The 24,063-nt window shown below is 42.6% G+C and overlaps 2 protein-coding genes across 12 annotated transcripts in view; both read left to right on the forward strand.

The window, feature by feature from the left end:
• Positions 1-10,833, forward strand: part of LOC115104992 (TRAF2 and NCK-interacting protein kinase-like) — a 72,248-nt gene extending 61,415 nt beyond the window's left edge. For 10 of the 11 annotated variants that reach the window (XM_065007033.1, XM_065007034.1, XM_065007038.1 and 7 more), the window contains 2 exons: positions 6,261-6,400; positions 6,534-10,833. In XM_065007033.1, the coding sequence (XP_064863105.1) occupies positions 6,261-6,400; positions 6,534-6,617 (224 nt within the window). In that variant the 3' untranslated portion in view covers positions 6,618-10,833. The remainder of the gene's footprint in view (positions 1-6,260; positions 6,401-6,533) is intronic. The other variant, XM_065007040.1, reaches the window with a different exon arrangement.
• Positions 10,834-11,752: 919 nt separating this feature from the next.
• Positions 11,753-23,859, forward strand: LOC115104993 (eukaryotic translation initiation factor 5A-1-like). Its single transcript, XM_029626485.2, has 5 exons — positions 11,753-11,815; positions 16,004-16,192; positions 16,483-16,587; positions 22,351-22,482; positions 22,583-23,859. Exons 2-5 carry the CDS (start codon positions 16,025-16,027, stop codon positions 22,649-22,651), a joined length of 474 nt encoding a protein of 157 aa, XP_029482345.1. The 5' UTR covers positions 11,753-11,815; positions 16,004-16,024; the 3' UTR covers positions 22,652-23,859.
• The last annotated feature ends 204 nt before the right edge of the window (positions 23,860-24,063 follow it).

Below are 24,063 nucleotides of genomic sequence, written 5' to 3' on the forward strand. Positions count from 1 at the left end.
AGAAACCAGACACATGCTCATTGCTCACATGGAGCACTCCAAACAAAAACAATTGACAAATCTGGTAATTGTTATTAAATAAACCAAAACTTGTTTCTCACAAGTGTAGCAGGTTGTGAACTCTGCAAACAACGTTTCCTGTCTGATAATGATTATGGTAAATGACTGTAATTAATACATTAACAGAAATTCATGTAACCAAATGACAGGGGATTAACAGTACATCTACTAGACCTGCTGATGTGTTATGGAGAATTACTCAAAAAATAAACAATCAGCGGTCTAAGGCACTGCAGTGCTTGAGGCGTTAGTACATATCCAGGTTCGATCCCGGGCTGTGTCGTAGGCGGCTTTGACCGGGAGACCCATGAGGTGATGCACAATTGGACTGAATTAATGTCTTTCTATCGGTGCGCGTCTCTGTGAAATAAATTATTAATATTTCAATATTTTATTTGGACGGGCAAGGAGATGCGGTAGGGTGGGCCAGGCCCCCTAAGGCCCGCCCATAACGCCAGACCTGTCTCCAACCCCTGCATTCTAACCCCTGCACTCCAACCCCTGCACACCAACCCCTGCACTCCAACCCCTGCACTCCAACCCCTGCACACCAACCCCTGCACTCCAACCCCTGCACTCCAACCCCTGCACTCCAACCCCTGCACTCCAACCCCTGCACTCCAACCCCTGCACTCCAACCCCTGCACACCAACCCCTGCACACCAACCCCTGCACACCAACCCCTGCACACCAACCCCTGCTCTCCAACCCCCGACCAAATACCTCATAGTAGTTTTACATGTAGCTTCCACTTCCAAATGCAATATAATAACACACACAATTGCAACCCATAGATCGACAGTTACAGACACTCTGCATGCTCCTACAAGTGATGCCCCTCGACCTGGACTTCTCACACTCCTTACCCCTAGAGTACTACCCCTCCTCAGCACAGGGAGGAATGTTTCTGTGTCTGTTTGTCTGCTACTTTATGTTATTCATGTTGTTTTTGTGTTGTTTGATTGACAACCAGATGATACTGAAATCTAATGGATATCTAGCTGTACATGAATATATCTACCTGTCTCTCTGGGTCTGGGATCTGCCTACCTGTCTCTCTGGGTCTGGGATCTGTCTACCTGTCTCTCTGGGTCTGGGATCTGTCTACCTGTCTCTCTGGGTCTGGGATCTGTCTACCTGTCTCTCTGGGTCTATGATCTATCTACCTGTCTCTCTGGGTCTGGGATCTGTCTACCTGTCTCTCTGGGTCTATGATCTGTCTACCTGTCTCTCTGGGTCTGGGATCTGTCTACCTGTCTCTCCGGGTCTAGGATCTGTCTACCTGACTCTCTGGGTCTGTCAGTCTCTCCAGTTCTAGGATCTACAGTTGAAGTCGGAAGTTTACATACACTTAAGTTGGAGTCATTAAAACTTGTTTTTCAACCAGTCCACAAATTTCTCGTTAACAAACTATAGTTTTGGCAAGTTGGTTAGGACATCTACTTTGTGCATGACACAAGTAATTTTTCCAACAGTTGTTTACAGACGGATTATTTCACTTATAATTCACTGTATCACAATTCCAGTGGGTCAGAAGTTTACATACACTAAGTTGACTGTGCCTTTTAAACAGCTTGGAAAATTCCAGAAAATTATGTCATGGCTTTAGAAGCTTCTGATAGGCTAATTGACATCAAATGAGTCAGTTGGAGGTGTACCTGTGGATGTATTTAAAGGCCTTCCTTCAAACTCAGTGCCTCTTTGCTTGACATCATGGAAAAATCAAAAGAAATCAGCAAAGACCTCAGAAAATAATTAAAGACCTCCACAAGTCTGTTTCATCCTTGGAAGAAATTTCCAAATGCCTGAAGGTACAATGTTCATCTCTACAAACAATAGTATGCAATTATAAACATCATGGGACCACGTAGCCGTCATACCGCTCAGGAAGGAGACGCGTTCTGTCTCCTAGAGATGAACATACTTTGGTGCGAAAAGTGCAAATCAATCCCAGAACAACAGCAAAGGACCTTGTGAGGATGCTGGAGGAAACGGGTACAAAAGTATCTACATCCACAGTAAAATGAGTCTGATTTCGACATAACCTGAAAGGCCGCTCAGCAAGGAAGAAGCTACTGCTCCACAACCGCCATAAGAAAGCCAGATTGCAGTTTGCAACTGCACATGGGGACAAAGATTGTACTTTTTGGAGAAATATCCTCTTGTCTGATGAAACTAAAATAGAACTGTTTGGCCATAATGACCATTGTTATGTTTGGAGGAAAAAGAGGGAGGCTTGCAAGCCGAAGAACAACATCCCAACCGTGAAGCACGGGGGTGGCAGCATTATGTTGTGGGGGTGCCTTGCTGCAGGAGGGACTGGTGCACTTCACAAAATAGATGACATCATGAGGAGGAAAATTATGTGGATATCATAACCCCGCTCCTCCGCTCTCTCCACTGGCTTCCAGTTGAAGCTCGCATCCGCTACAAGACCATGGTGCTTGCCTACGGAGCTGTGAGGGGAACGGCACCTCAGTACCTCCAGGCTCTGATCAGGCCCTACACCCAAACAAGGGCACTGCGTTCATCCACCTCTGGCCTGCTCGCCTCCCTACCACTGAGGAAGTACAGTTCCCGCTCAGCCCAGTCAAAACTGTTCGCTGCTCTGGCCCCCCAATGGTGGAACAAACTCCCTCACGACGCCAGGACAGCGGAGTCAATCACCACCTTCCGGAGACACCTGAAACCCCACCTCTTTAAGGAATACCTAGAATAGGATAAAGTAATCCTTCTCACCCCCCCTTAAAAGACCTAGATGCACTATTGTAAAGTGGCTGTTCCACTGGATGTCATAAGGTGAAAGCACCAATTTGTAAGTCGCTCTGGATAAGAGCGTCTGCTAAATGACTTAAATGTAATGTTAAATGTAAATGTAATATATTGAAGCAACATCTCAAGACATCGACAGGAAGTTAAAGCTTAGTCGCAAATGAGTCTTCCAAATGGACAATGACCCCAAGCATACTTCCAAAGTTGTGGTAAAATGGCTTAAGGACAACAAAGTCAAAGTATTGGAGTGGCCATCACAAAGCCCTGACCTTAATCCCATAGAAAATGTGTGGGCAGAACTGAAAAAGTGTGTGCGAGGAAGGAGGCCTACAACCTGACTCAGTTACACCAGCTCTGTCAGGAGGAATGGGCCAAAATTCACCCAACTTCTTGTGGGAAGCTTGTGGATGGCTACCTGAAACATTTGGCCCAAGTTAAACATTTTAAAGATAATGCTACCAAATACAAATTGAGTGTATGTGAACTTCTGACCCAATGGGAATGTGATGAAAGAAATAAAAACTGAAAGAAATAATTATCTCGACTATAATTCTGACATTAAATAAAGTGGTGATCCTAACTAAGACAGGGAATTGTTACTGATTAAATGTCAGGAATTGTAAAAAAAAAAAAAAGAATAGTTTAAATGTATTTGGCTAAGGTGTATATAAACTTCCGACTTCAACTGTATCTACCTGTATATCCAGGTAGGATCTATCTATCTGTCTTTCTGGGTCTAGGATACGTCTACCTGCCTCTCATTTTCTGTTTGTTTTTATGTACGCATGTCAAATACATTGTCTTTATTTACTGAGTGTACAAAACATTAGGAACACCTGCTCTTTCCATGACAGACTGACCAAGTGAATCCAGGTGAAAGCTATGACCCCTTACTGATGTCTCTTGTTAAGTCCACTTCAATCAGTGTAGATGAAGGCAAGGAGACAGAATAAAGATTTTTTAAATGTATTTTTAGCCTTGAGACGTTTGTGTATGTGTGTCATTCAGAGGGTGAATGGGCAAGTCATCTATTTAAGTACCGTAATTTCCGGACTATAAGCCGCTACTTTATTCCCACGCTTTGAACCTCGCGGTTTATACAATGACGCGGCTAATTTATGGATTTTTCCCGCTTTCACAAGATTCATGCCGCCAAAAAACTGAGCACCGTCACATAATGTGACGTAAATCGAGCGCGCTCAAACTTCCCATCATTCTGATTACGGTAGTAATTTTGTCACCCTCATCATGGCAAAGACACGGAGAAATGCATATGATGCAGCTTTCAAGTTGAAGGCGATCGATCTGGCTGTTGGAAAAGGAAATAGAGCTGCTGCACGGGAGCTTGGCCTTAATGAGTCGATGATAAGACGTTGGAAAGCAGCGTGAGGAACTGACTCAGTGCAAAAAGACAACAAAAGCTTTCAGAGGGAAGAAAAGCAGATGGCCCAAAGTATTTGCAGCCACTCGACATCAGTGTAAATTGTGCATTTAAGGTGGCGCTCCTTGTTCAGTGGGAGGCTTGAATGACAAGTGTGGAGAAATCCTTCACTAAAACGAAGAGCAACTTATGGTCAAGTCTGCCAGTGGGTCCTGACAGCGTGGAGCATTGTCAAAAAATCCACTATCATCAACGGGTTTCGAAAGGCTGGACTGCTGCATGTTGAAGGGGCAGCATGAGCTCAGCGGGGTATTTGCCTCCGGATGAAAGTGACGAGAGCGACAATGAAAACGATCCAACATCGGATGAAGCAATTCTGAGGCTATTCAACTCCGACACCGAAGGAGATGGCTTCAGTGGTTTCAGTGCACAGGAGGAGGAAGATAGTGACCAATGACTTTCTTGGTAGCCCACTGTTTAATTTTTGTTACAAGCCGTGTTTCGTTTAAAGGCTGTGTAAAGTTCATTTGTTTCAATGTACCGGTAAGCACCTGCGGCTTATAGACATGTGCGGCTTATTTATGTACAAAATACATATTTTTTAATAATTCAGTGGGTGCGGCTTATATTCAGGTGCGCTTAATAGTCCAGCAATTATGGTACCTATGGTAGTAGGTGCCAGGCGCACTGGTTTGTGTCAATAACTGCAACACTGCTGAGTTTTTCATACTCAACAGTTTCCCATGTGTATCAATGGTCCACCACCCAAAGGAAATCCAGCCAACTTGAAAGAACTGTGGGAAGTATTGGAGTCAACATGGGTCAGCATCCATGTGGAACGCTTTCGAAACCTTGTAGCGTCCATTAAGACAAATTGAGGCTGTTCTGTGGGAAAGGGGGGCGGGGCATGCAACTCAATATTAGGAAGGTGTCTTTAATGTTTTGTACGCTCAGTGTACATATGTCAAATACTTTCAAGTACATGAGTTGCGCTTGATTAAATTTCCTCTGTGCCATGGACTAGCTCCAACGGCGTAAGGTCCAAGCTAAATCAAGCTCACCTCAAGTATTTGACCCAGGTCTATTAACGACGCAAATCACATCTCTAACTAATTATAAAGCTCAGGGTCAGTAACAAGGATCTTATTGCTTTAATCACACTAGATCTAGAATGGGTATTGATAGATCCCTCTGATCCCTTCAGATCAGCTCCGCTTCTCTTCTGTCTCTCCACACTTAATACCGAGCCTCAGTTTATCATGCCTGTCTGGTTGACTAGTTCTGTTTTCATTTGGCTCGTTCTGTCTTTGTCTGAAACACTGTGTTTGTGTTGTTGTATTTTGAGACTGCACTCAGTTCCTAGGAACTTCTACCCCTGAGTTTGTCTCGTTCTTTTAAAGGCATCTCCACCCCGGCCCCAACACACACACTATATAAACACATACAGCCCCAAGCCACCCAATACAAACCAGTACACACATACACATTCACACACGGACTGGCACACACACCCACACACTAACAATCCAGTCCGTTGGCCAGCTCACTCCCTGAGCACAAAGGAGCTGGATGACAGAACTGGGAGGTAAAATCACCCAATCATCATCATGCTGCTACTACTGTAACCATCCTCACAGCATAGTCATCAGTCACCTGCAGAGTCTCTGCTACAGTACAACCACCCAGGGGTAAACCCAGGGCAGGGTTACCGTCCACGTCAAACCACTATACCAGAGTCATCACAGTTGACCCTCAGATGACCTTCTCTCCCAGTAGTGCTCTACGGTTGACTTTGACTATGCCCCCATAAATCTGGGCATCTCTCTTATTAGCGTTATCCCTGGGTCTGTATGAAACTGCCCTCCCCATCCCCCCTCGGGGTGGACAGCTCAGGTGTTTGAGTTTTATCCGTCGTTCAGAATGAGATACAGAAACTGCTGCAATGATTTCCTCCCGGAGGCGTGGCCTAGGGGTGTGATCTGTGACTGGTTTGAGTGAGTGCTCTCCTGTCCATTCCCCTGTCTGTGTGTCCCTGTCCCTCCCCCAGCCTACATCCACTCCAACCAGATCATGGGCTGGGGAGAGAAGGCCATTGAGATCCGCTCCGTGGAGACGGGACACCTCGACGGAGTTTTCATGCACAAGCGAGCTCAGCGACTGAAGTTCCTGTCGGAGAGGAACGACAAGGTGTGTGTTAGCACGAACACATGTACATGTATACAAGCACAAGAGCACCCACACATGCTGCAAAACCTACATTTATAAGCCAACACACATGCTTACTCTCCTCACTTCCCATGATTCTTTGTGCTGTGTGCAGGTGTTTTTCGCCTCTGTGCGTTCCGGCGGCAGCAGCCAAGTCTTCTTCATGACCCTGAACCGGAGCTCTATGATGAACTGGTAACCCTGGCAACCCCTCCTTACATCCTCCCTCCATACTGTACATGCCTAACCAGAGGACAGGATGGAGGGATGAAAAGAGAGAACTGAGACAGATGAGTGAACACAGAGTGGCGGCGGCTCAGTGGAGACGGGAGGAAGAGAAAAACCGTCTTCCGTCCAACTCTCATCGCCAGCCAGCCAGCCAGACGTCTGCAGTACTAACCTCCCTCCACCAGAGGAACCAGAGATGAGCTCTCCAACAACTTTCCAGATACGCTCAGACAACACTCTCTCTGTGGTGCGTTTAGTTTCTCTCAGGCACCGTCCAAGATGGCCCATATTCCCTATACAGTGCAATACTTTTGGCCAGAGTAGGGAATAGCGTGCCGTTTTGGATGTAGCCTCAGTGTTTTGTTTTTGGGAGGTGGTGACAAGAGGTGCGGGTGTAGTCTCCCTCATGGGGTCAGGGGTCAGTGACTGAGGGTGTTGTCATGACCCCTGACCTGTGTGCGTATATACGCGGTGGGGCTGAGTAGATTCTTGACTGCAGGAACACTTGAAAAAATACAAATATTGTCACCGGTGGTCACAGAAAATATATATACTCTTGTCATTCTTGTTCTAGTTCACCTGTGCTCCCCTCTTTCTCTGTGACTTCTATTTTACATTCAATCTATTTGGCATATTTATATTCTGTGTGTTTCACATCTGTAAATACACATTCTATGATCTGAAACGGAGCTGCTTCCCTATCAGACACTCTTACACTGAGACGGAACAATGGAGGACAGAGAAAAGGAGGAGATGGAGAGAATGATGAGAGCAGTCTGAGTTTGTTTAGTTCATCTTCCTCCTGTAGAAATTTCATTTAAAAAATGTGACCTGCTTCTTCATATTAAAGACTGCAAGAGAGGGAGGAGTGATGGAGAGACAGACGTTTGGGTTGGTTAGTTGTCAGGCTTCCTCCTACACCACCTCTTCTCTCATCTCTTCCCCCCTTCCATTAGTTGACCTGCTCCTCTACATTTGCATAGTGACACCTATTCCACTTGTCGCCATCACTTTTGACTTCTAAACTAAGGCAATACACAGGTGTAGTCTGACTGGACAAATGCGTGGTTGGAAAGATTTAACTTTCCAAAATGAGACCCACCATGTTATAGTCAGTCAATACCTTAAACTGGGGGTGGGGGTGTAAATGTACTCAAAATAGCTTTAGATGGCCAGGTGGAATGACCACATGAATCTCAAACCGTTAAGTTTTATCACATTTAGTCTCCTAGGATACTGTGTCTGACACTACCTGCAAAGGTAGTAGAGAGTTGATATGATAAAGCATTTGATTATGATATCTAATGGATAATTTAGAGAAAGACCATCATGTTCATACTATAAGGCTTTCTACAGAGTAGAGAAAATGGTTTCTACAATATGTTTTTATCGTGTTTAGTGTGAAGTATCAGACTTTGAACATGTGTGGAAGAATGAAAGTGTGCGCGTGCATGTGTGACTTGTCTTCCCTGCTAACAGTACAGAATTAAACTGCCACTGTTAGGTGTGTGTGTGTGTTCACCTCATCTGAATCACTGGAATCAATAACCCGCCCCCCCAGACTGGTACTCCAGTCAACTACAGTGGGGAGAACAAGTATTTGAACCTGCAAAATCGGCAGTGTTTCCTACTTACAAAGCATGTAGAGGAGGTCTGTCATTTTTATCATAGGCACACTTCAACTGTGAGAGACGGAATCTAAAACAAAAAAATCATAATGTGATTTTCTGGATTTAAGTAATTAATTTGCATTTTATTGCATGACATAAGTATTTGATACATCAGAAAAGCAGAACTTAATATTTGGTACAGAAAACTTTGGTTGCAATTACAGAGATCATACGTTTCCTGTAGTTCTTGACCAGGTTTGCACACACTGCAGCGGGGATTTTGGCCCACTCCTCCATACAGACCTTCTCCAGATCCTTCAGGTTTCGGGGCTGTTGCTGGGCAATACGGACTTTCAGCTCCCTCCAAAGATTTTCTATTGGTTTCAGGTCTGGAGACTGGCTAGGCCACTCCAGGACCTTGAGATGCTTCTTACGGAGCCACTCCTTAGTTGCCCTGGCAGTGTGTTTCGGGTCGTTGTCATGCTGGAAGACCCAGCCACGACCCATCTTCAATGCTCTTACTGAGGGAAGGAGGTTGTTGGCCAAGATCTCGCGATACATGGCCCCATCCATCCTCCCCTCAATACGGTGCAGTCGTCCTGTCCCCTTTGCAGAAAAGCATCCCCAAAGAATGATGTTTCCACCTCCATGCTTCACGGTTGGGATGGTGTTCTTGGGGTTGTACTCATCCTTCTTACTCCAAACACGGCGAGTGGAGTTCAGACCAAAAAGCTCTATTTTTGTCTCATCAGACCACATGACCTTCTCCCATTCCTCCTCTGGATCATCCAGATGGTCATTGGCAAGAGTGAGATTTTGCATGGAGCCCCAGACCGAGGGTGATTGACCATCATCTTGAACTTCTTCCATTTTCTAATAATTGCGCCAACAGTTGTTGCCTTCTCATCAAGCTGCTTGCCTATTGTCCTGTAGCCCATCCCAGCCTTGTGCAGGTCTACAATTTTATCCCTGATGTCCTTACACAGCTCTCTGGTCTTGGCCATTGTGGAGAGGTTGGAGTCTGTTTGATTGAGTGTGTGGACAGGTGTCTTTTATACAGGTAACTAGTTCAAACGGGTGCAGTTAATACAGGTAATGAGTGGAGAACAGGAGGGCTTCTTAAAGAAAAACAAACAGGTCTGTGGGAGCCAGAATTCTAACTGGTTGGTAGGTGATCAAATACTTATGTCATGCAATAAAATGCAAATTAATTACTTAAAAATCATACAATGTGATTTTCTGGATTTTTGTTTTAGATTCCGTCTCTCACAGTTGAAGTGTACCTATGATAAAAAATGTCAGACCTCTACATGCTTTGTAAGTAGGAAAACCTGCAAAATCGTCAGTGTATCAAGTACTTGTTCTCCCCACTGTATGTGTTGTTTAAGCGTAACTGTCCTTGTACAGAGACATGATTTTGATTACATAGACGTCCTCCCCTGCTTTACTTCTCACTCTGTGTCTGGATGTCTGTGTCTGACATGTAAAGTACATGGCAGCCCTATCTCACACTGTTGGCCACATGATTTCCCCCTGCCCCTTTGTCCCCCATGTTCAGCTCCATAACACACACACACACACACATACACACACAAAGAAACAAGCACCTGTGACATACTAAATATTGGGATGATGTCCTGCTCTGTTGAGGATCCATATGATTTCCTTGTTTGAGAGCTATTCTCAGTTGTGATTTTCATGTTTTTTTCTTGAATTAGAACCAATGTCAATACTGCTGTACGTAGATCTGGAGTCATAGAGGGCTCTGTCTTTGGCTCCATGGGATTAGCTGTGTATGGTAAACTACCCAAGGTGCTTCACCTCCATGATCTGTGTTTTTGTGACAAAGTGCTTGAAGTGGAATGAAATAGGTACCAGTACTTATTTAAATTCTACAGTACAGGTAATCTCGACACCCAGAACCAAATCTCAGCTTTTAAGGCTGTCACAAGAGACTATAGTACATGGGTCCATATTTTAGAGCCAATGTTCTGTAAGAGGTGCCAGTACTCAAGCAGTAGCATATCAGAGGAGGCTGTACTCCGTACCGATCAGGACCGACCCACTGGTCTGAGAGCACTTTTCTAGCGTTCTTTTCTGTCTGTCTGCATGTGGAGGTGTGGGGAGAGAGAAGCGGGGCACACTGCAGTAGGCCTACTTACAGGTTCTTTAGACTTTGGGCCTCCAAGTTTGGCACATCACAAATATGTATGTTTTAAATATAAGTGAGTAGAATTGGATTAAACATTGATTATAAGGGAACAATGTTGGGATGGTATCTGTACACTGGATCCTAGCTTCCTTAGAGTGTTTAGCAATAAAGAGCAATAGCTACTGACTTCTTTAGTCTTCTGCTGTTACTTCTCTGTGTCACCATGACAGACACAGAGGTACAGAGGGAGGATGTATGGGTGATGAGCATGGATACATGTGATTATTGATGGTGATTAATTAATGTGACTGGAGCCATTTTGTTTGACTTTTCCATGTAACCTATTCACACACTTCATGTTTCCAAATGACAACATGCATTAGAAATGTGCTGTTTTTTTCTTAAATAAAATAAGTTAAACATGAGCTATGTGTGAAATATCTTGTCTGTACTCCTCTCTCTCTCTCATCATAAAATTATTTCGTTATTATGAGCCTACCAGGGCTGTGGTCAATTCAGAAAATACTCTAAAATTCCAATTCTCTTTAATGCTTTTCAATTAGTATTTAATTTTTTTAAAATTGGAGTTTGGTTCACTTTCTGAATTCATTGGAATTGAAATGGAATTAACCCCAACCCTGGAGCCTATATTCCTTTTCATCTAGATTCATGCAGTGCCTTCAGAAAGTATTCCCCTTGACTTTTTCCAAATGTTGTTGTGTTACAAAGTGGGATTAAAATTGATGTAATTGTCATTTTCTGTCAACGATCTACACAAAATAATCTGTAATGTCAAAGTGGATGAAAAATGTGAACATTTGTAAAAAAAATAAAAAAAAAAAAATATATATATATATATTTAATAAAACATATATATATATCTTGATTTGATAAGTATTCAACCCTCTGAGTCAATGCATGCTAGAATCCCCTTTGGCAGTGATTACAGCTGTGCCTTTCTGGGTAGGTTTCTAAGAGCTTTACACACCTGGATTGTACAATATTTTCACAATATTCTTTAAAAAATTAGTCAAGCTCTGTCAAGTTAGTTGTATAACATTGCTTGATAGCCATTCTCAAGTTTTGCCATAGATGTTCAAGCCTATTTAAGTATAACTAGGCCACTCAGGAACGTCTTCAGCAAATAGTTATCATCCTAGTTTGTAGGTACTTTGCTGTTTTATTGTCATTAACCCCACACTACGGAACCATATATGTTGCAGTATTGGCTGAACACTATATTAGGACCATAGCAGTATGTTTTATTATAGGGGTATGTTGGGAGAACACAGAAGAAAATATTTGGACTACCGCTTTAACGGAAACCATATAAATGTTCCTCTGTCTACGTATGCCGCAGTTAAATTGGTCGCGCTTGCGCAGTCCTGTTCTTCTTTTTCTTGGAAGGTAAGTGGTGCATGCAGCATGCTTCTGTTCACGGGGGAAAATTGACAACTTTTAGTAGTTTTATGTCAGTTTATTTTTGACTGGACATATTCCTTTTAGGTTTTGGTAGTGGAAAGCAAAGGTAAATTTTAAATTTGCTTCACGAGTGTAGGTGCATTCGGCGACAGGGTGTTGGTCTCATGTTTCTGAATCCACCGATTTTACGCTAATGGAAGAGGCATGAGGCCTTCTGCGCGCTTGTTGGATGTTGCTAGTCATGTCTTGCTAGCCTAGCCTGCTAAACTAGCCGAATGTGTAACTGCCCTAGGAAAACTAACAATGTTGTAATGTACATTACATTGACATGAGACAATTTAACAAAGATGCCAACTGCTTTTTTATAAGTGTTTATCACTTCCTAATTAACATTTTTGTGTCTAAGCAAAGTATTGTGATGAGGTCGCTAATTGCAACGTAGCTAGCTAACGTTAGCTAATTGGCTAGGTAATGCAATGTGTTCGTAAAACAAATCTGGGAAGTTGTGATGACTTAAAATTACCCCGAACGTTTTTACAATTAACTTCTCGCTTATGGCATGGAATTGTCGTCATACTAGTAACGCTAGCTAGCAAACTATCGCGTCTTTCAATCTAATTTAGCCATCTGGTTACCTGGCTAATACATTAACCCTTCTATTTAAAATCCAATGTGTCTCTTGTTAATCAATACTATTTGGTATGGTGGTTAACGTTGTCTTCTATAATCCGTAGTCGGTGTTTTTTCTCTCCCAATGTTGATTCTCAAAGCTAGTTACAATGAATACACAGCGTGTAGGCCGGGCCAGTAGCTAACTAGCTTATTGTTAGCCTCTTTCTGCTAACCTATCCAAACTTGTGTGAAGTTGGCTGAACGGTATCACTGGTGCTTGTGTGAATCACATTAGCAATCTGACGTTAGCGCAGTAAGTTGTCTAGCCAACAATGATAATAAATGTTGTCCGGTCGGCTGCGAGCGTCCCGGGCCAGGCCTCCGTTATTTACCGGGGCACTATAATACGGCAGGTTCATCGTGACGTGAAGCAAACTCCCGTTCTGCCTCCCGAACAGAGGCGCAGGCCAAACTGGGACACGTGGACAGGGCGTGGGGATGATCGTTAACATGACCAGGTCGGGCCCTGATCCAGTCTTTTGGGCTGATTTGCGAAATGGGTTGGCAGTCGCCTGTTAAATTTGACTGAGGTCCACGTGTGCTGGGACGTCCATTATTCCCACGTTGTCACCCACTGCATGATTTTGGTTATAATGGACATGAGTACGGGAACTGATGTCAACTATCTTTAACCAGACTAGTGAAACTATTTCGTGGAATAGCTTTGGTTGCATGGCCAATAAGGACAATTTTGAACCCATATATTTTTGCATTGCGTTGACTAGTGTTTTTGATGCACACCGAAAAAGACAAGCATTTCCCCGTCTCACGCCTCATGTCCACCAAATGTGTCAACTCTTTGGGTTCTGACGGAAGTCATTCATTGTCTATGGAGCAGTCCGCAATGGGGGGCACTACGAGTACCACATGCCTTCAATATTTTCAGCTCCGTTTTATTTGCTGTTCAATGGTACAGACTCCAACTAGCTAGGTTAAAAGTTATTCACATGTGCGTCAAGTACAAAAATGTAGGCTGGTCATCCTGCAAAACGCATTTGATGTCACTCCCTCCGTTGCAACTGCTCCCATTAGGCCTACGGATAAGATAACCAAGCTACATTCCTTGCCAAATTCAGAATGGACTGGTTGAAGTAGGGAAATGTTCCAACTAGCTGCAGTTCTGAAATCAATGCCTCCCGTCTGTTCCACGTAGGTTATTTGTGAACTGTTAGTGGCATTTAGAATTGGCTAGGCTATAACCCCAACACACTGAAAATATTCTGACATTATTTTATTGAAGACAGAAAATACATCAGGATCATTATTTAACTTGCCAAGTTAATTATGAACAAATTCTTATTTACAATGATGGCTGAACCCTAACCTGGACTACGCAGGGTCTGTAGTGACTCCTCTAGCACTGAGATGCAGTGCTTTACACCTCTGCGCCACTCGGGAGCCCAGGGCCTACACACCAAACGAATGTGGTGGCCCTAAATTATCACCATGCGGTGTTAAATGTGGAATAGTCAATCCTTTTGCAAAATTCCAAATGGGCAGAATAAACTAAATTTGCAGTCTGTATATCGGGGTTTGGTAAAAAAAATTACCTCTTGGAGCTACCCATCCCGGATCCGGGAATTGTCAGCAACTACACTAATTAGCATAGCGCAACGGTCAAAAATATTACTAGAAAATATTCACATTCATGAAATCACAAGTGGAATATAGTGAAACACAGCTTAGCCTTTTGTTAATCACCCTGTCATCTCAGATTTTGAAATTATGCTTTACAGCCAAAGCAAGACAAGCGTTTAAGTTTATCGATAGCATAGCATTTATGTCCAGCTAGCAGCAGGAAGCTTGGTCACAAATCAGAAAAGCAATCAAATTAACGTTTACCTTTGATCTTCGGATGTTTTCGCTGACTAGACTCCCAGTTAGACAGCAAATGTTCCTTTTGTTCCATAAAGATTATTTTTATACCCAAAATTCCTCTGTTTGTTTGTCACGTTATGTTGAGAAATCCACTGGAAATAGCGGTCACGACAACGCCGGGGAAAAATTCAATTTATTTCCATAATATCGACAAACATGGCAAACATTTTTATAATCAATCCTCAAAGTGTTTTTCAAATATCTATTCGATAATCTATCAACCGGGACAATTGGCTTTTCAGTAGGAGCGAGAGGAAAAATGACTACCTCTGTATTTTACGCAAGAATCACAGAGCCCTCAGCTGGCCACTTACGCAATGTAGTCGTTTACGCTCATTCTTCAACATAAAGGCGAAACTACGTAGAAAAGGGAATTTGGTTGATATCCCTTTCAGTGGCCAATAGGGGTACATAGGAACACAACGGTTTCAAAACATGAGTCGCTTCCTGATTTGATTTTTCTTGGGCGTTCGCCTGCAATGCAATATCAGTTCTGTTATACTCACAGACAATATTTTGACAGTTTTGGAAACTTTACAGTGATTTTTATCCTAAGCTGTCAATTATATGCATATTCTAGCATCTGGTCCTGAGAAATAGGCGGTTTACTTTGGGAATGTTATTTTTCCAAAAATAAAAATAGTGGTGTTACTAAACTGATCAGATCTAGCGCATCTTAGACTTGCTTTCAATGAGTGACATCTTTAACGAATTTCTGTGAATTTGGTCCGGTTTCCCATGAAGTTACATATTTCACCTTTTTAAACATGTCCAACGATGTTATGAATTTCACAAGATGATAACAGGGCAGCCAGGTCTAATTCTAGCCTGGGCTACTAATCATGTTCTTTTATCAAGAACTAGTCACAAGCTGCTACTGCTAGAATTGGGACCATTTGCTTCTCTTTTGACCTGAACTACAACGAACAGTAGGTAAATGTAATGGCTGTAATGTTTCTAATTAAAATGACTGCGGCAAGTTACTTTAAATTGATACACTAGCAATATTTTCGGGCAACTGAGTTGGTAGCATTGAGCAACATGAATAGATTTCATGACTCCAACTTAATTTCCACATTTCTTCACTCATCTCCTATATCTTGACTACCACATATGTACTGGAATATATCAGCTAACAAACAGCAACTGAGGCCTTGCCCCTCCCTTGTTCATCCGCTCGACCTACTGTCAGTCAAGTCATCGGCAAGGCGAACATAACTCAATTTAGCCAGTGTTTTAGTAAACCGTTCTAAGCAAACCATCTAGTTAAACATACCAAAAGCTATTTAAATTGGTCCGGTTGTCCCATTGACATGGCATGGATATCAGTTGGCCTGCTAAACATGACAAACTGAACACAGTAAGGGATCATGATCTAACATTGTAATGAAGCAACATATGATATGCGACTGGCCACCTCACTCCATAATGGATGTGAAGGATGTGCGCTTAAAGGGTCCGTACATTGAAGAAATGGAGATGCGCTTAACCGCGTCCAAAGATTTATTGCCGTTAATGTTTTACTCGTTGACTTTGACAGCCCTAGTATTCATACATGGAAATAAATTGGCAGTGCTGTTGCTGTAATTGCCTGATATAACCGATACATGTGTTCCTCTGCAGTACCCCCTAATCCATCGCACCATGGCAGATCCCGAACTTGACTTCACCACCGGAGAGTCTGGTGCCTCCGCCACCATTCCTATGCAGTGCTCTGCCCTGCGAAAGAACGGTCACGTGGTGTTAAAGGGACGCCCATGTAAGATTGTGGAAATGTCCACCTCCAAGACCGGAAAGCACGGACACGCCAAGGTAGGGGGTTGCCTAGACGCGCATACAAATACTACATGCCCTAGGGATGCCTCTGCTACATAGTGGCAATGTCCAGCAGCATCAGTATTAGGGAGTTTGTGGGGAACAGACTTCTGGTGTACTTTCGTTGTCCACGTCTGAAGTAATTGACCCAAAAATGCTTTGTTTGAATTTTCCAGGCATAACTTGATTCATCAAATTAGGTTTTACTTAACTTGTTATGACTGTTATTAGTTGTGTGGTTAAACTCTGTTCTCTTAAGTTGATGTTTATCCCTCTTCCTCTTTTAGGTTAACATGGTGGGCATTGACATCTTCACCAACAAGAAGTATGAGGACATGTGCCCCTCCACCCACAACATGGATGTGCCCCACATCAAGAGGAATGAGTTCCAGGTCAGTGTGACCAGGGTGGAAATGAACACATGCCAAAAGCGGGTAGATTTTTGGCAATGTTGTGATGTCTATTTCACCAGCCACATTGGTGACTGGTCATTTTATTAAAAGCCTAAATGTAGAAATTGGTCGACTTGCCCTGAAAGAGTATTAGTGGAACTTTGTCTTTGCGTTTCTTGGCTAGTTGCATTGTTTTGTACACATGGTGTACAAAGGTTGTTCAATATTAGTTTGAGTTTGCTGCAGTGGTCTGCGCAGGTACTCAACTCTGATGGACACTGTGTTACCATGGTAATGGCCCCCCAGCTGAAAAGGGAGCAGCTGAACATTTGTCTTAACTTGTGACTCAAATATTTGGGGGTTATATTGTGCTTATTTTGAGCATGGAACACAAATGTTTTGATTAGCTTTCAGTAATTTCTTATTATAACACTCAATTGAATTGTTCATCTACATTTTATTTGTTTTAAATATCACCTAAACCTCTCTGGGATTTTCGGGGCGGTAGTGTCCTGCCAGTGAAAGTGCAGGGCGCCAAATTCAAAAACACAAATCTCATAATTAAAATTCCTCAAGCATACAAGTATTTTACACCATTTTTAAAGACACAATTCTCATTAATCCAGCCGGTGTCTGATTTCAGAAAGTCTTTACAGCGAACGCACCACAAACGATTATGTTAGGTCACAGAGGAACACAGCCATTTTTCCAGCCAAAGAGAGGAGTCACAAAAAGCACAAATAGAGAGAAAATGAATCCCTAACCTTTGATCTTCATCAGATGACACTCATAGGACTTCATGTTACACAATACATGTGTGTTTTATTTGATCAAGTGCATATTTATATCAAATCTCATTTTAACCTGTTGCTTCTACTCGGGACGCTTGCGTCCCAACTAGAGCTCTGGAAATGCAAATGCACTACGCTAAATGCTAATAGTATTAGTTAAAACTCAAAAGTTCATTAAAATACACATGCAGGGTATCGAATTAAAGCTACACTCGTTGTGAATCCAGGCAACAAGTCAGATTTTTAAAATGCTTTTCGGCGAAAGCATGAGAAGCTATTATCTGATAGCATGTAACACCCCAAAAGACCCACAGGGGACGTAAACAAAATAATTAGTATTTCGGCGTTACACAAACCGCACAATAAAATAGAAAACATTCATTACCTTTCACCATCTTCTTTGTTGGCACTCCTAGATGTCCCATAAACACTATTTGGGTCTTTATTTCGATTAAATCGGTCCATATAAAGCCTAGATATCGTTATATGTAGACTGTGTGATAAACGAAAAAAACACAGTTTCAAAACGTAACATTTTTTTAAATTCAAAAAGTCGACGATAAACTTTCACAAATCACTTCGAAATACGTTTGTAATGCAACTTTAGGTATTAGTAAACGTTAATAAGCGATAAAATTCATCAGGAGGCGATGTAAAGATCATTAGCTGTCCGTCTGGAAAAATGTCCGGCTAGAAACTCAACGACAATATCCGGTCCTAGACCGGATTAGATACGGTGTCCTGTATGTGTTTGACCAAGAAAAAACTCGAAGGGAAATGACAAGACTCTAGACACCCTGTGGAAGCTGTAGGTACTGCAACCTCAGTCAATTAATTGTGGTTCACGTTTATCAATGGGTTCAAGTAGCGCATGGATATATTTTCCCCATTTTCAGTGATCAGTTTTTCCTGTGCTTTTCGATGTAAATGCCGTTCTGGTAAAGCCACAGCAGTGATTTAACCAGTTTTTAAACGTCTGAGTGTTTTCTATCCACACAGACTAAGCAAATGCATATACTATATTCCTGGCATGAGTAGCAGGGCGCTGAAATGTTGCGCGATTTTTAACAGAATGTTCAAAAAAGTAGAGGGTCGACTGAAGAGGTTAAATTAGCGTGTTCAGTAATTCTAAAACATGTGGTGATTTAGCAGAGCCACATCAATTCACAGAAATACTCATAATAAACATTGATAAAAGATACAAGTGTTATGTGTGGAATTGTAGATATACCTCTCCTTAATGCAACCCCTGTGTCAGATTTCAAGAACTTTACGGAAAAAGCACACCATGCAATAATCTTGAGTACGGCGCTCAGAGACAAACAGCCAGAGATCGGCCATGTTGTGTAGTCAACATTAGTCCGAAATTATAAATATTCACTTACCGTTGATCTTCATCAGAATGCACTCCCAGGAATCCATCGATAATAGCTTCTTTTGTGAGGGCGTTTGGTAAACAAATCCAAACGCGCGTGCAAGTCTACCCGAAAGGTCGGACGACAAGTCCAATAAGTTACATTACAGGTCGTAGAAACATGTCAAACTAAGTATAGAATACATTTTTGGGATGTTTGTATCATAAATCTTCAGTAATGTTCCAACTGGAGAATTCCCTTTTCTGTAGAAAAGCAATGGAACGCGAGGTAACTCACATGACCAGACCTGACTCATTCCCCTCTCATTCGGCCCCACTTCACAGTAGAAGCATCAAACATGGTTCTAAAGACTGTTGAAGCCTTAGGAAGTCCAACGTGACCAATATCCCACTATCTTCAATAGGGAATGAGTTGGAAAAACAACCAACCTCAGATTTCCCACTTCTTGGTTGGATTTTTTTCTCGGGTTTTTGTCTGCCATATGACATCTGTTATACTCAGACATCATTCAAACCGTTTTATAAACTTCAGTGTTTTCTATACTAATTATATGCATATTCTTGCTTTTATGGCTGAGTAGCAGGCAGTTTACTCTGGGCTAGAGGTTGACCGATTATGATTTTTCAACGCCAATACAGATAAATCAGCCTTTTTTTGGGGGGGTTAATGACGAATACAACAACACTGAATGAACACTTATTTTAACTAAATGTAATCAATAAAAAGCCATTTCTCCTCAAATAAATAATGAAACATGTTCAATTTCATTTAAATAATGCAAAAACAAGTGTTGGAGAAGGGAAAGTGGTGGTGGTTCCTTTTAACATCAGTCTTCAATATTCCCAGGTAATAAGTTTTAGGTTGTGGTTATTATAGGACTATTTCTCTCTCTACCATTTGTATTTCATATACCTTTGACTATTGGATATTCTTATAGGCAACTTAGTATTGCCCGTGTAACAGTTTAGCTTCCGTCCGTCTCCTCGCCCCTACCTGGGCTCGAACCAGGAACACATCGACAACAGCCATCCTCGAAGCATCGTTACCCATGCAGAGCAAGGGGAATAACTATAGGTCTCAGAGCGAGTGATGTTTGAAACGCTATTAGTGCCCACCCCGCTAACTAGCCAGCCATTTCACTTCGGTTACACGAGCCTAATCTCGGGAGTTGATAGGCTTGAAGTCATAAACAGCGCAATGGTTGAAGCACAACGAAGAGCTGCTGGCAAAAATGCACAAAGGTGCTGTTTGAATGTATGCTTACGAGCCTGCTGGTGCCTACAATCGCTCGGTCAGACTGCTCTATCAAATCAGACTTAATTATAACATAACACACAGAAATACGAGTCTTAGGTCATTAATATGGAAACTATCATCTCGAAAACAAGACATTTATTCTTTCAGTGAAATACGGAACCGTTGCATATTTTATCTCACAGGTGGCATCCAAAAGTCTAAATATTCCTGTTGCATTGCACAACCTTCAATGTTATGTCATAATTACATACAATTCTGGCAAATTAGGTGGCCCAAACTGTTGCATATACCCTGACTCTGCGTGCAATGAACGCAAGAGAAGTGACACAATTTCTTTTAGCCAAATATGCAGGTTTAAAAATATATACTTCTGTGAATGGATTTTAAGAAAGGCATTGATGTTTATGGTTAGGTACACATTGGAGCAACGATACGCACCGCATTGATTATATGCAACGCAGGATAAACTAGTAATATTATCAACCATAACTAGTGATTATGGTTATTTTTTTATAAGATATGTTTAATGCTAGCTAGCAACTTACCTTGGCTTACTGCATTCGTGTAACAGGCAGGCCCCTCGTGGAGTGCAATGAGAGGCAGGTGGTTAGAGCATTGGACTAGTTAACTGTAAGGTTGCAAGGTTGAATCCCAGAGCTGACAATGTGAAAATCTGTCGTTCTTAACCCACCGTTCCTAGGCCATCATTGAAAATAAGAATGTGTTCTTAACTGACTTGCCTAGTTAAATAAAGGTGTCAGAAAAAAATAACGATGTCCAAAAATACAGATTTACGATTGTTATGAAAACTTGAAATTGGTCGACCTCTACTCTGGGCACCTTATTCATCCAAGCTACTCAATACTGCCCCCCATTCAACAAGAAGTTAAGTACTCTTTCAAGAATTGTCATCGTTAAAGACCTGAACTAATAAATCCGTATCACGCAGCATTTTGTGACAGGGCAGGCACTTGGATGTTCAGTTGTAGAACATCATTCAACTTCTTACTATTTTAGCATTGGATAAGACTGGGGTCAAAATGAAACTGACTTGAGCGATATACTTCATTACTACTTCTGTTTCGGTGTTATTATGGATAAAATAATTGGCATGGCTTGTAGATTTTAAATCTACCTGCCACAGTGGCTGGTGGAACAAAGAGTGACTTTCCTGCCTCGTGTGACCTCACTTCCTGTCAGTGCTCATTCCCCTATGCCAGGGTTTCCCAAACGTGTTGGGTACAGTTTGGTGTTTGCCCAAGACAGCTGACTCAAATAACCAACTCATCAAGCTTGAATTTTTTTAATCAGCTGTGTAGTGCTATGGCTAAAGGTGCACCGAGGTGGCCAGGACAAATTTGGGGAAATGCCCCATGTCACTCGTTCCCACATAGTTGGAATGATACCAGTACTAATTCAGAATGTGAATTAGGCATTATGATCAGGACACTACTTTTCCAAGAGACTAGCAAATCCATTCAACACTAGTCCTGTAGTTGGTCAGTTTTCAGTGTGGAGTAGTGGGACTGGCTCTACACGCTCCCAGTCTGGCCTGCTGTCACCTATGAGGTGGCGCAATGTGATTGGCCATATAATCTTGATCGCCCAGGCATGATGTCATCCTAGTCCATAGAGCTTGTATTTATTGAGCTTTAATGCACTTGATAGTTGCTGTTAAGGCATTGAAGTTACTGTCCACGATCCTTTGTTTATTGACGTGTTGTCAGTGTTTACGTACTTTGCTACATTACCTGGGGGGAGACTTGGGCCTCAAAGCATAATCAAATGCGCTTGTATGTGTTAGGCTTCGCCTGGTCAATTGGGTGACCTCATAGTTTCTTGGTACATTATTCAACTGCCTTGGGAGTAATGCTGTTGTGCTGATCACAATGGCTTTCTCTTTCTGGGAACAATGTGTCCACAGCTTGTGCCTCTGCTGTCAGCACTGGCCCTTGATTGGTCACAGTAATTTTCCCCTTTGCAATGTCACCTTTTTTTCTTTTTATTGACACTTTGATGACATTTTTACTGTGAATTTGGTGTTGGAGTGTTGCCCCGTGTTAATGCATGACGATCACCCAGCACTGTGCCAATACCCGTGGCGTGAGTGTGAATGGTTCATGCTACAGAAATCTCCTTGGAGATGGCTGTTACACCAGAGTGATCACATCACAAACCTCTGGTGCGATTGCTAACATAACAAATGCACATTTTCTCTAACATACTAATCTCACACATTGTCGTGCAGTTTTCTGCTTAGTTCCCTATCTGCACAGCCTGGCTGACATTAAGACCACTTGGAGTGTGCGTTTGTCTGACTGTAACCTGTTTGTTTTCAGCTGTTGAACATCACTGATGGGTTCATGTCCCTCATGGGTGACAATGGTGATGTGAGGGAGGACCTGCGTGTGCCTGATTCAGACCTGGGCAAGGAGATCGAGCAAAAGTTTGCTGCAGGTGAAGATATCCTGGTGAGTGTGGCTGGCACAGTGTTGGCTGGGGTGTTGTGACATTTGACAGTTTATTTTGAGTGGTGCCTACGAAGAATATTAACCATTTCTCTGCCTGCAGGTCTCTGTGCTGGCCGCTATGGGGGAGGAGTGTGCTGTGGCCGTTAAGCAGATGACCGGTGGCAAATAGAAAGACCAGACTGGGCTGCCCAGGCAACAAACTCCACCCACAACCAGTCTAGCATTCTTATTGGTTATTCTGTCACCAAAGCGACGGCCTTCAGACAACTTCAATCATTCTGTTGTGATTCCTTTTTTTCTCTTTTTGGTTTTCTCTCCGACGCTGTCGGACTGTCCCACCGTTACAGCGGCTTGCTCGCTGTTGGGTGGCATTCTGCCGGATCACTGAGGTTTAGTTATACATAATCTACTATATAAAGAAAAATACTTTCAAAATATAGATTTTCTTTTTTGACTTCCTCATTCCTGTTTATTTTTGCCTTCGAGATGTTTTGGTCTTGCCACATACATTCCAGAATGTTTAAAATAATGATGGGATCCAGCTTTTTGTATGATTATTTTTTTATATTACTTAGATTGAATAGAACAGGTCTGATGCCTTTGGTGGGAGGAGGGGGCTGGAGGCCCCTTTTACTGTCCAACTCCGTTGGGGTTGTCCCTCTCTGGCCGCCTTACTGCTGCTTCCCAGCATGGCCTCTGCTCTGGCAGATCAGACAACTCAGATGCTTTTCTCCCAAGCCACGAACGATGGTGGCAGTCCCACCCTAGCATTTAAATAAACCTTCGATATCAAGAAAGAGAACATTAGAGAAGATGCTAAATATGAAACCAAACTTCAGTGATTTCTCTTGTCAATGCCGCTCTGTCTGTTTAGGAAGCTGAGGGCCCTGTGCGCTTACCTCTATTGTCACCACGGCAACCTGGCCCCGGCCCGGCTGCCCTGGGCATCCCATAATAGTCGAGTCTGAGGTGTTGGTGTGGCAGCGTGGGCTTCCGGAATGTTCTGGAAGGCAGTTTGCAGTGAGGTGTGTATGAGGGCAGGGGGGGGTGGAGTTGCAAACTTATTTTGTTCACTCGAGGCCTTTGTCACCTGACTGGAGATGGCAAAAAATAAAGTTAAAACAAATAGAACGTTTTCTTAGTTGTGGTTTGTTTTCTCACTATAATGTTCCACTGTCCCAATGCCTGGCTGAAGTAAAAAAAAGTATGATACAGAAATGGATAGGTTTGAGCTTTGGTTGGGAACTCTGCACTCCAATTTCCCTGGAACCATATGGTATGCTACTCTGTATATGCATAGTACACTGAACAAAAATATAAACGTAAAATGTAAAGTGTTGGTTTCATGAGCTGAAATAAAATATCCCAGAAATGTTCCATATGCACAAAGCTTACTTCTCTAAAATTGTGGGCATTTCTCCTTTGCCAAGATAATGCATCCATCTGACAGGTGACATGTCAAGGGTACATTGTGCTAGGAACAAAGGCCAGTAAAATGTGCAGTTTAGTCACATGCTACAGAAATTGCAAATGGCATGCTGATACGGAATATCCACCAGAGACTTGATTGTCCATTTCTCT

This window comes from Oncorhynchus nerka, linkage group LG22, assembly GCF_034236695.1.
Source record: "Oncorhynchus nerka isolate Pitt River linkage group LG22, Oner_Uvic_2.0, whole genome shotgun sequence".
In the NCBI taxonomy this organism is placed as follows: Eukaryota; Metazoa; Chordata; class Actinopteri; order Salmoniformes; family Salmonidae; genus Oncorhynchus; species Oncorhynchus nerka.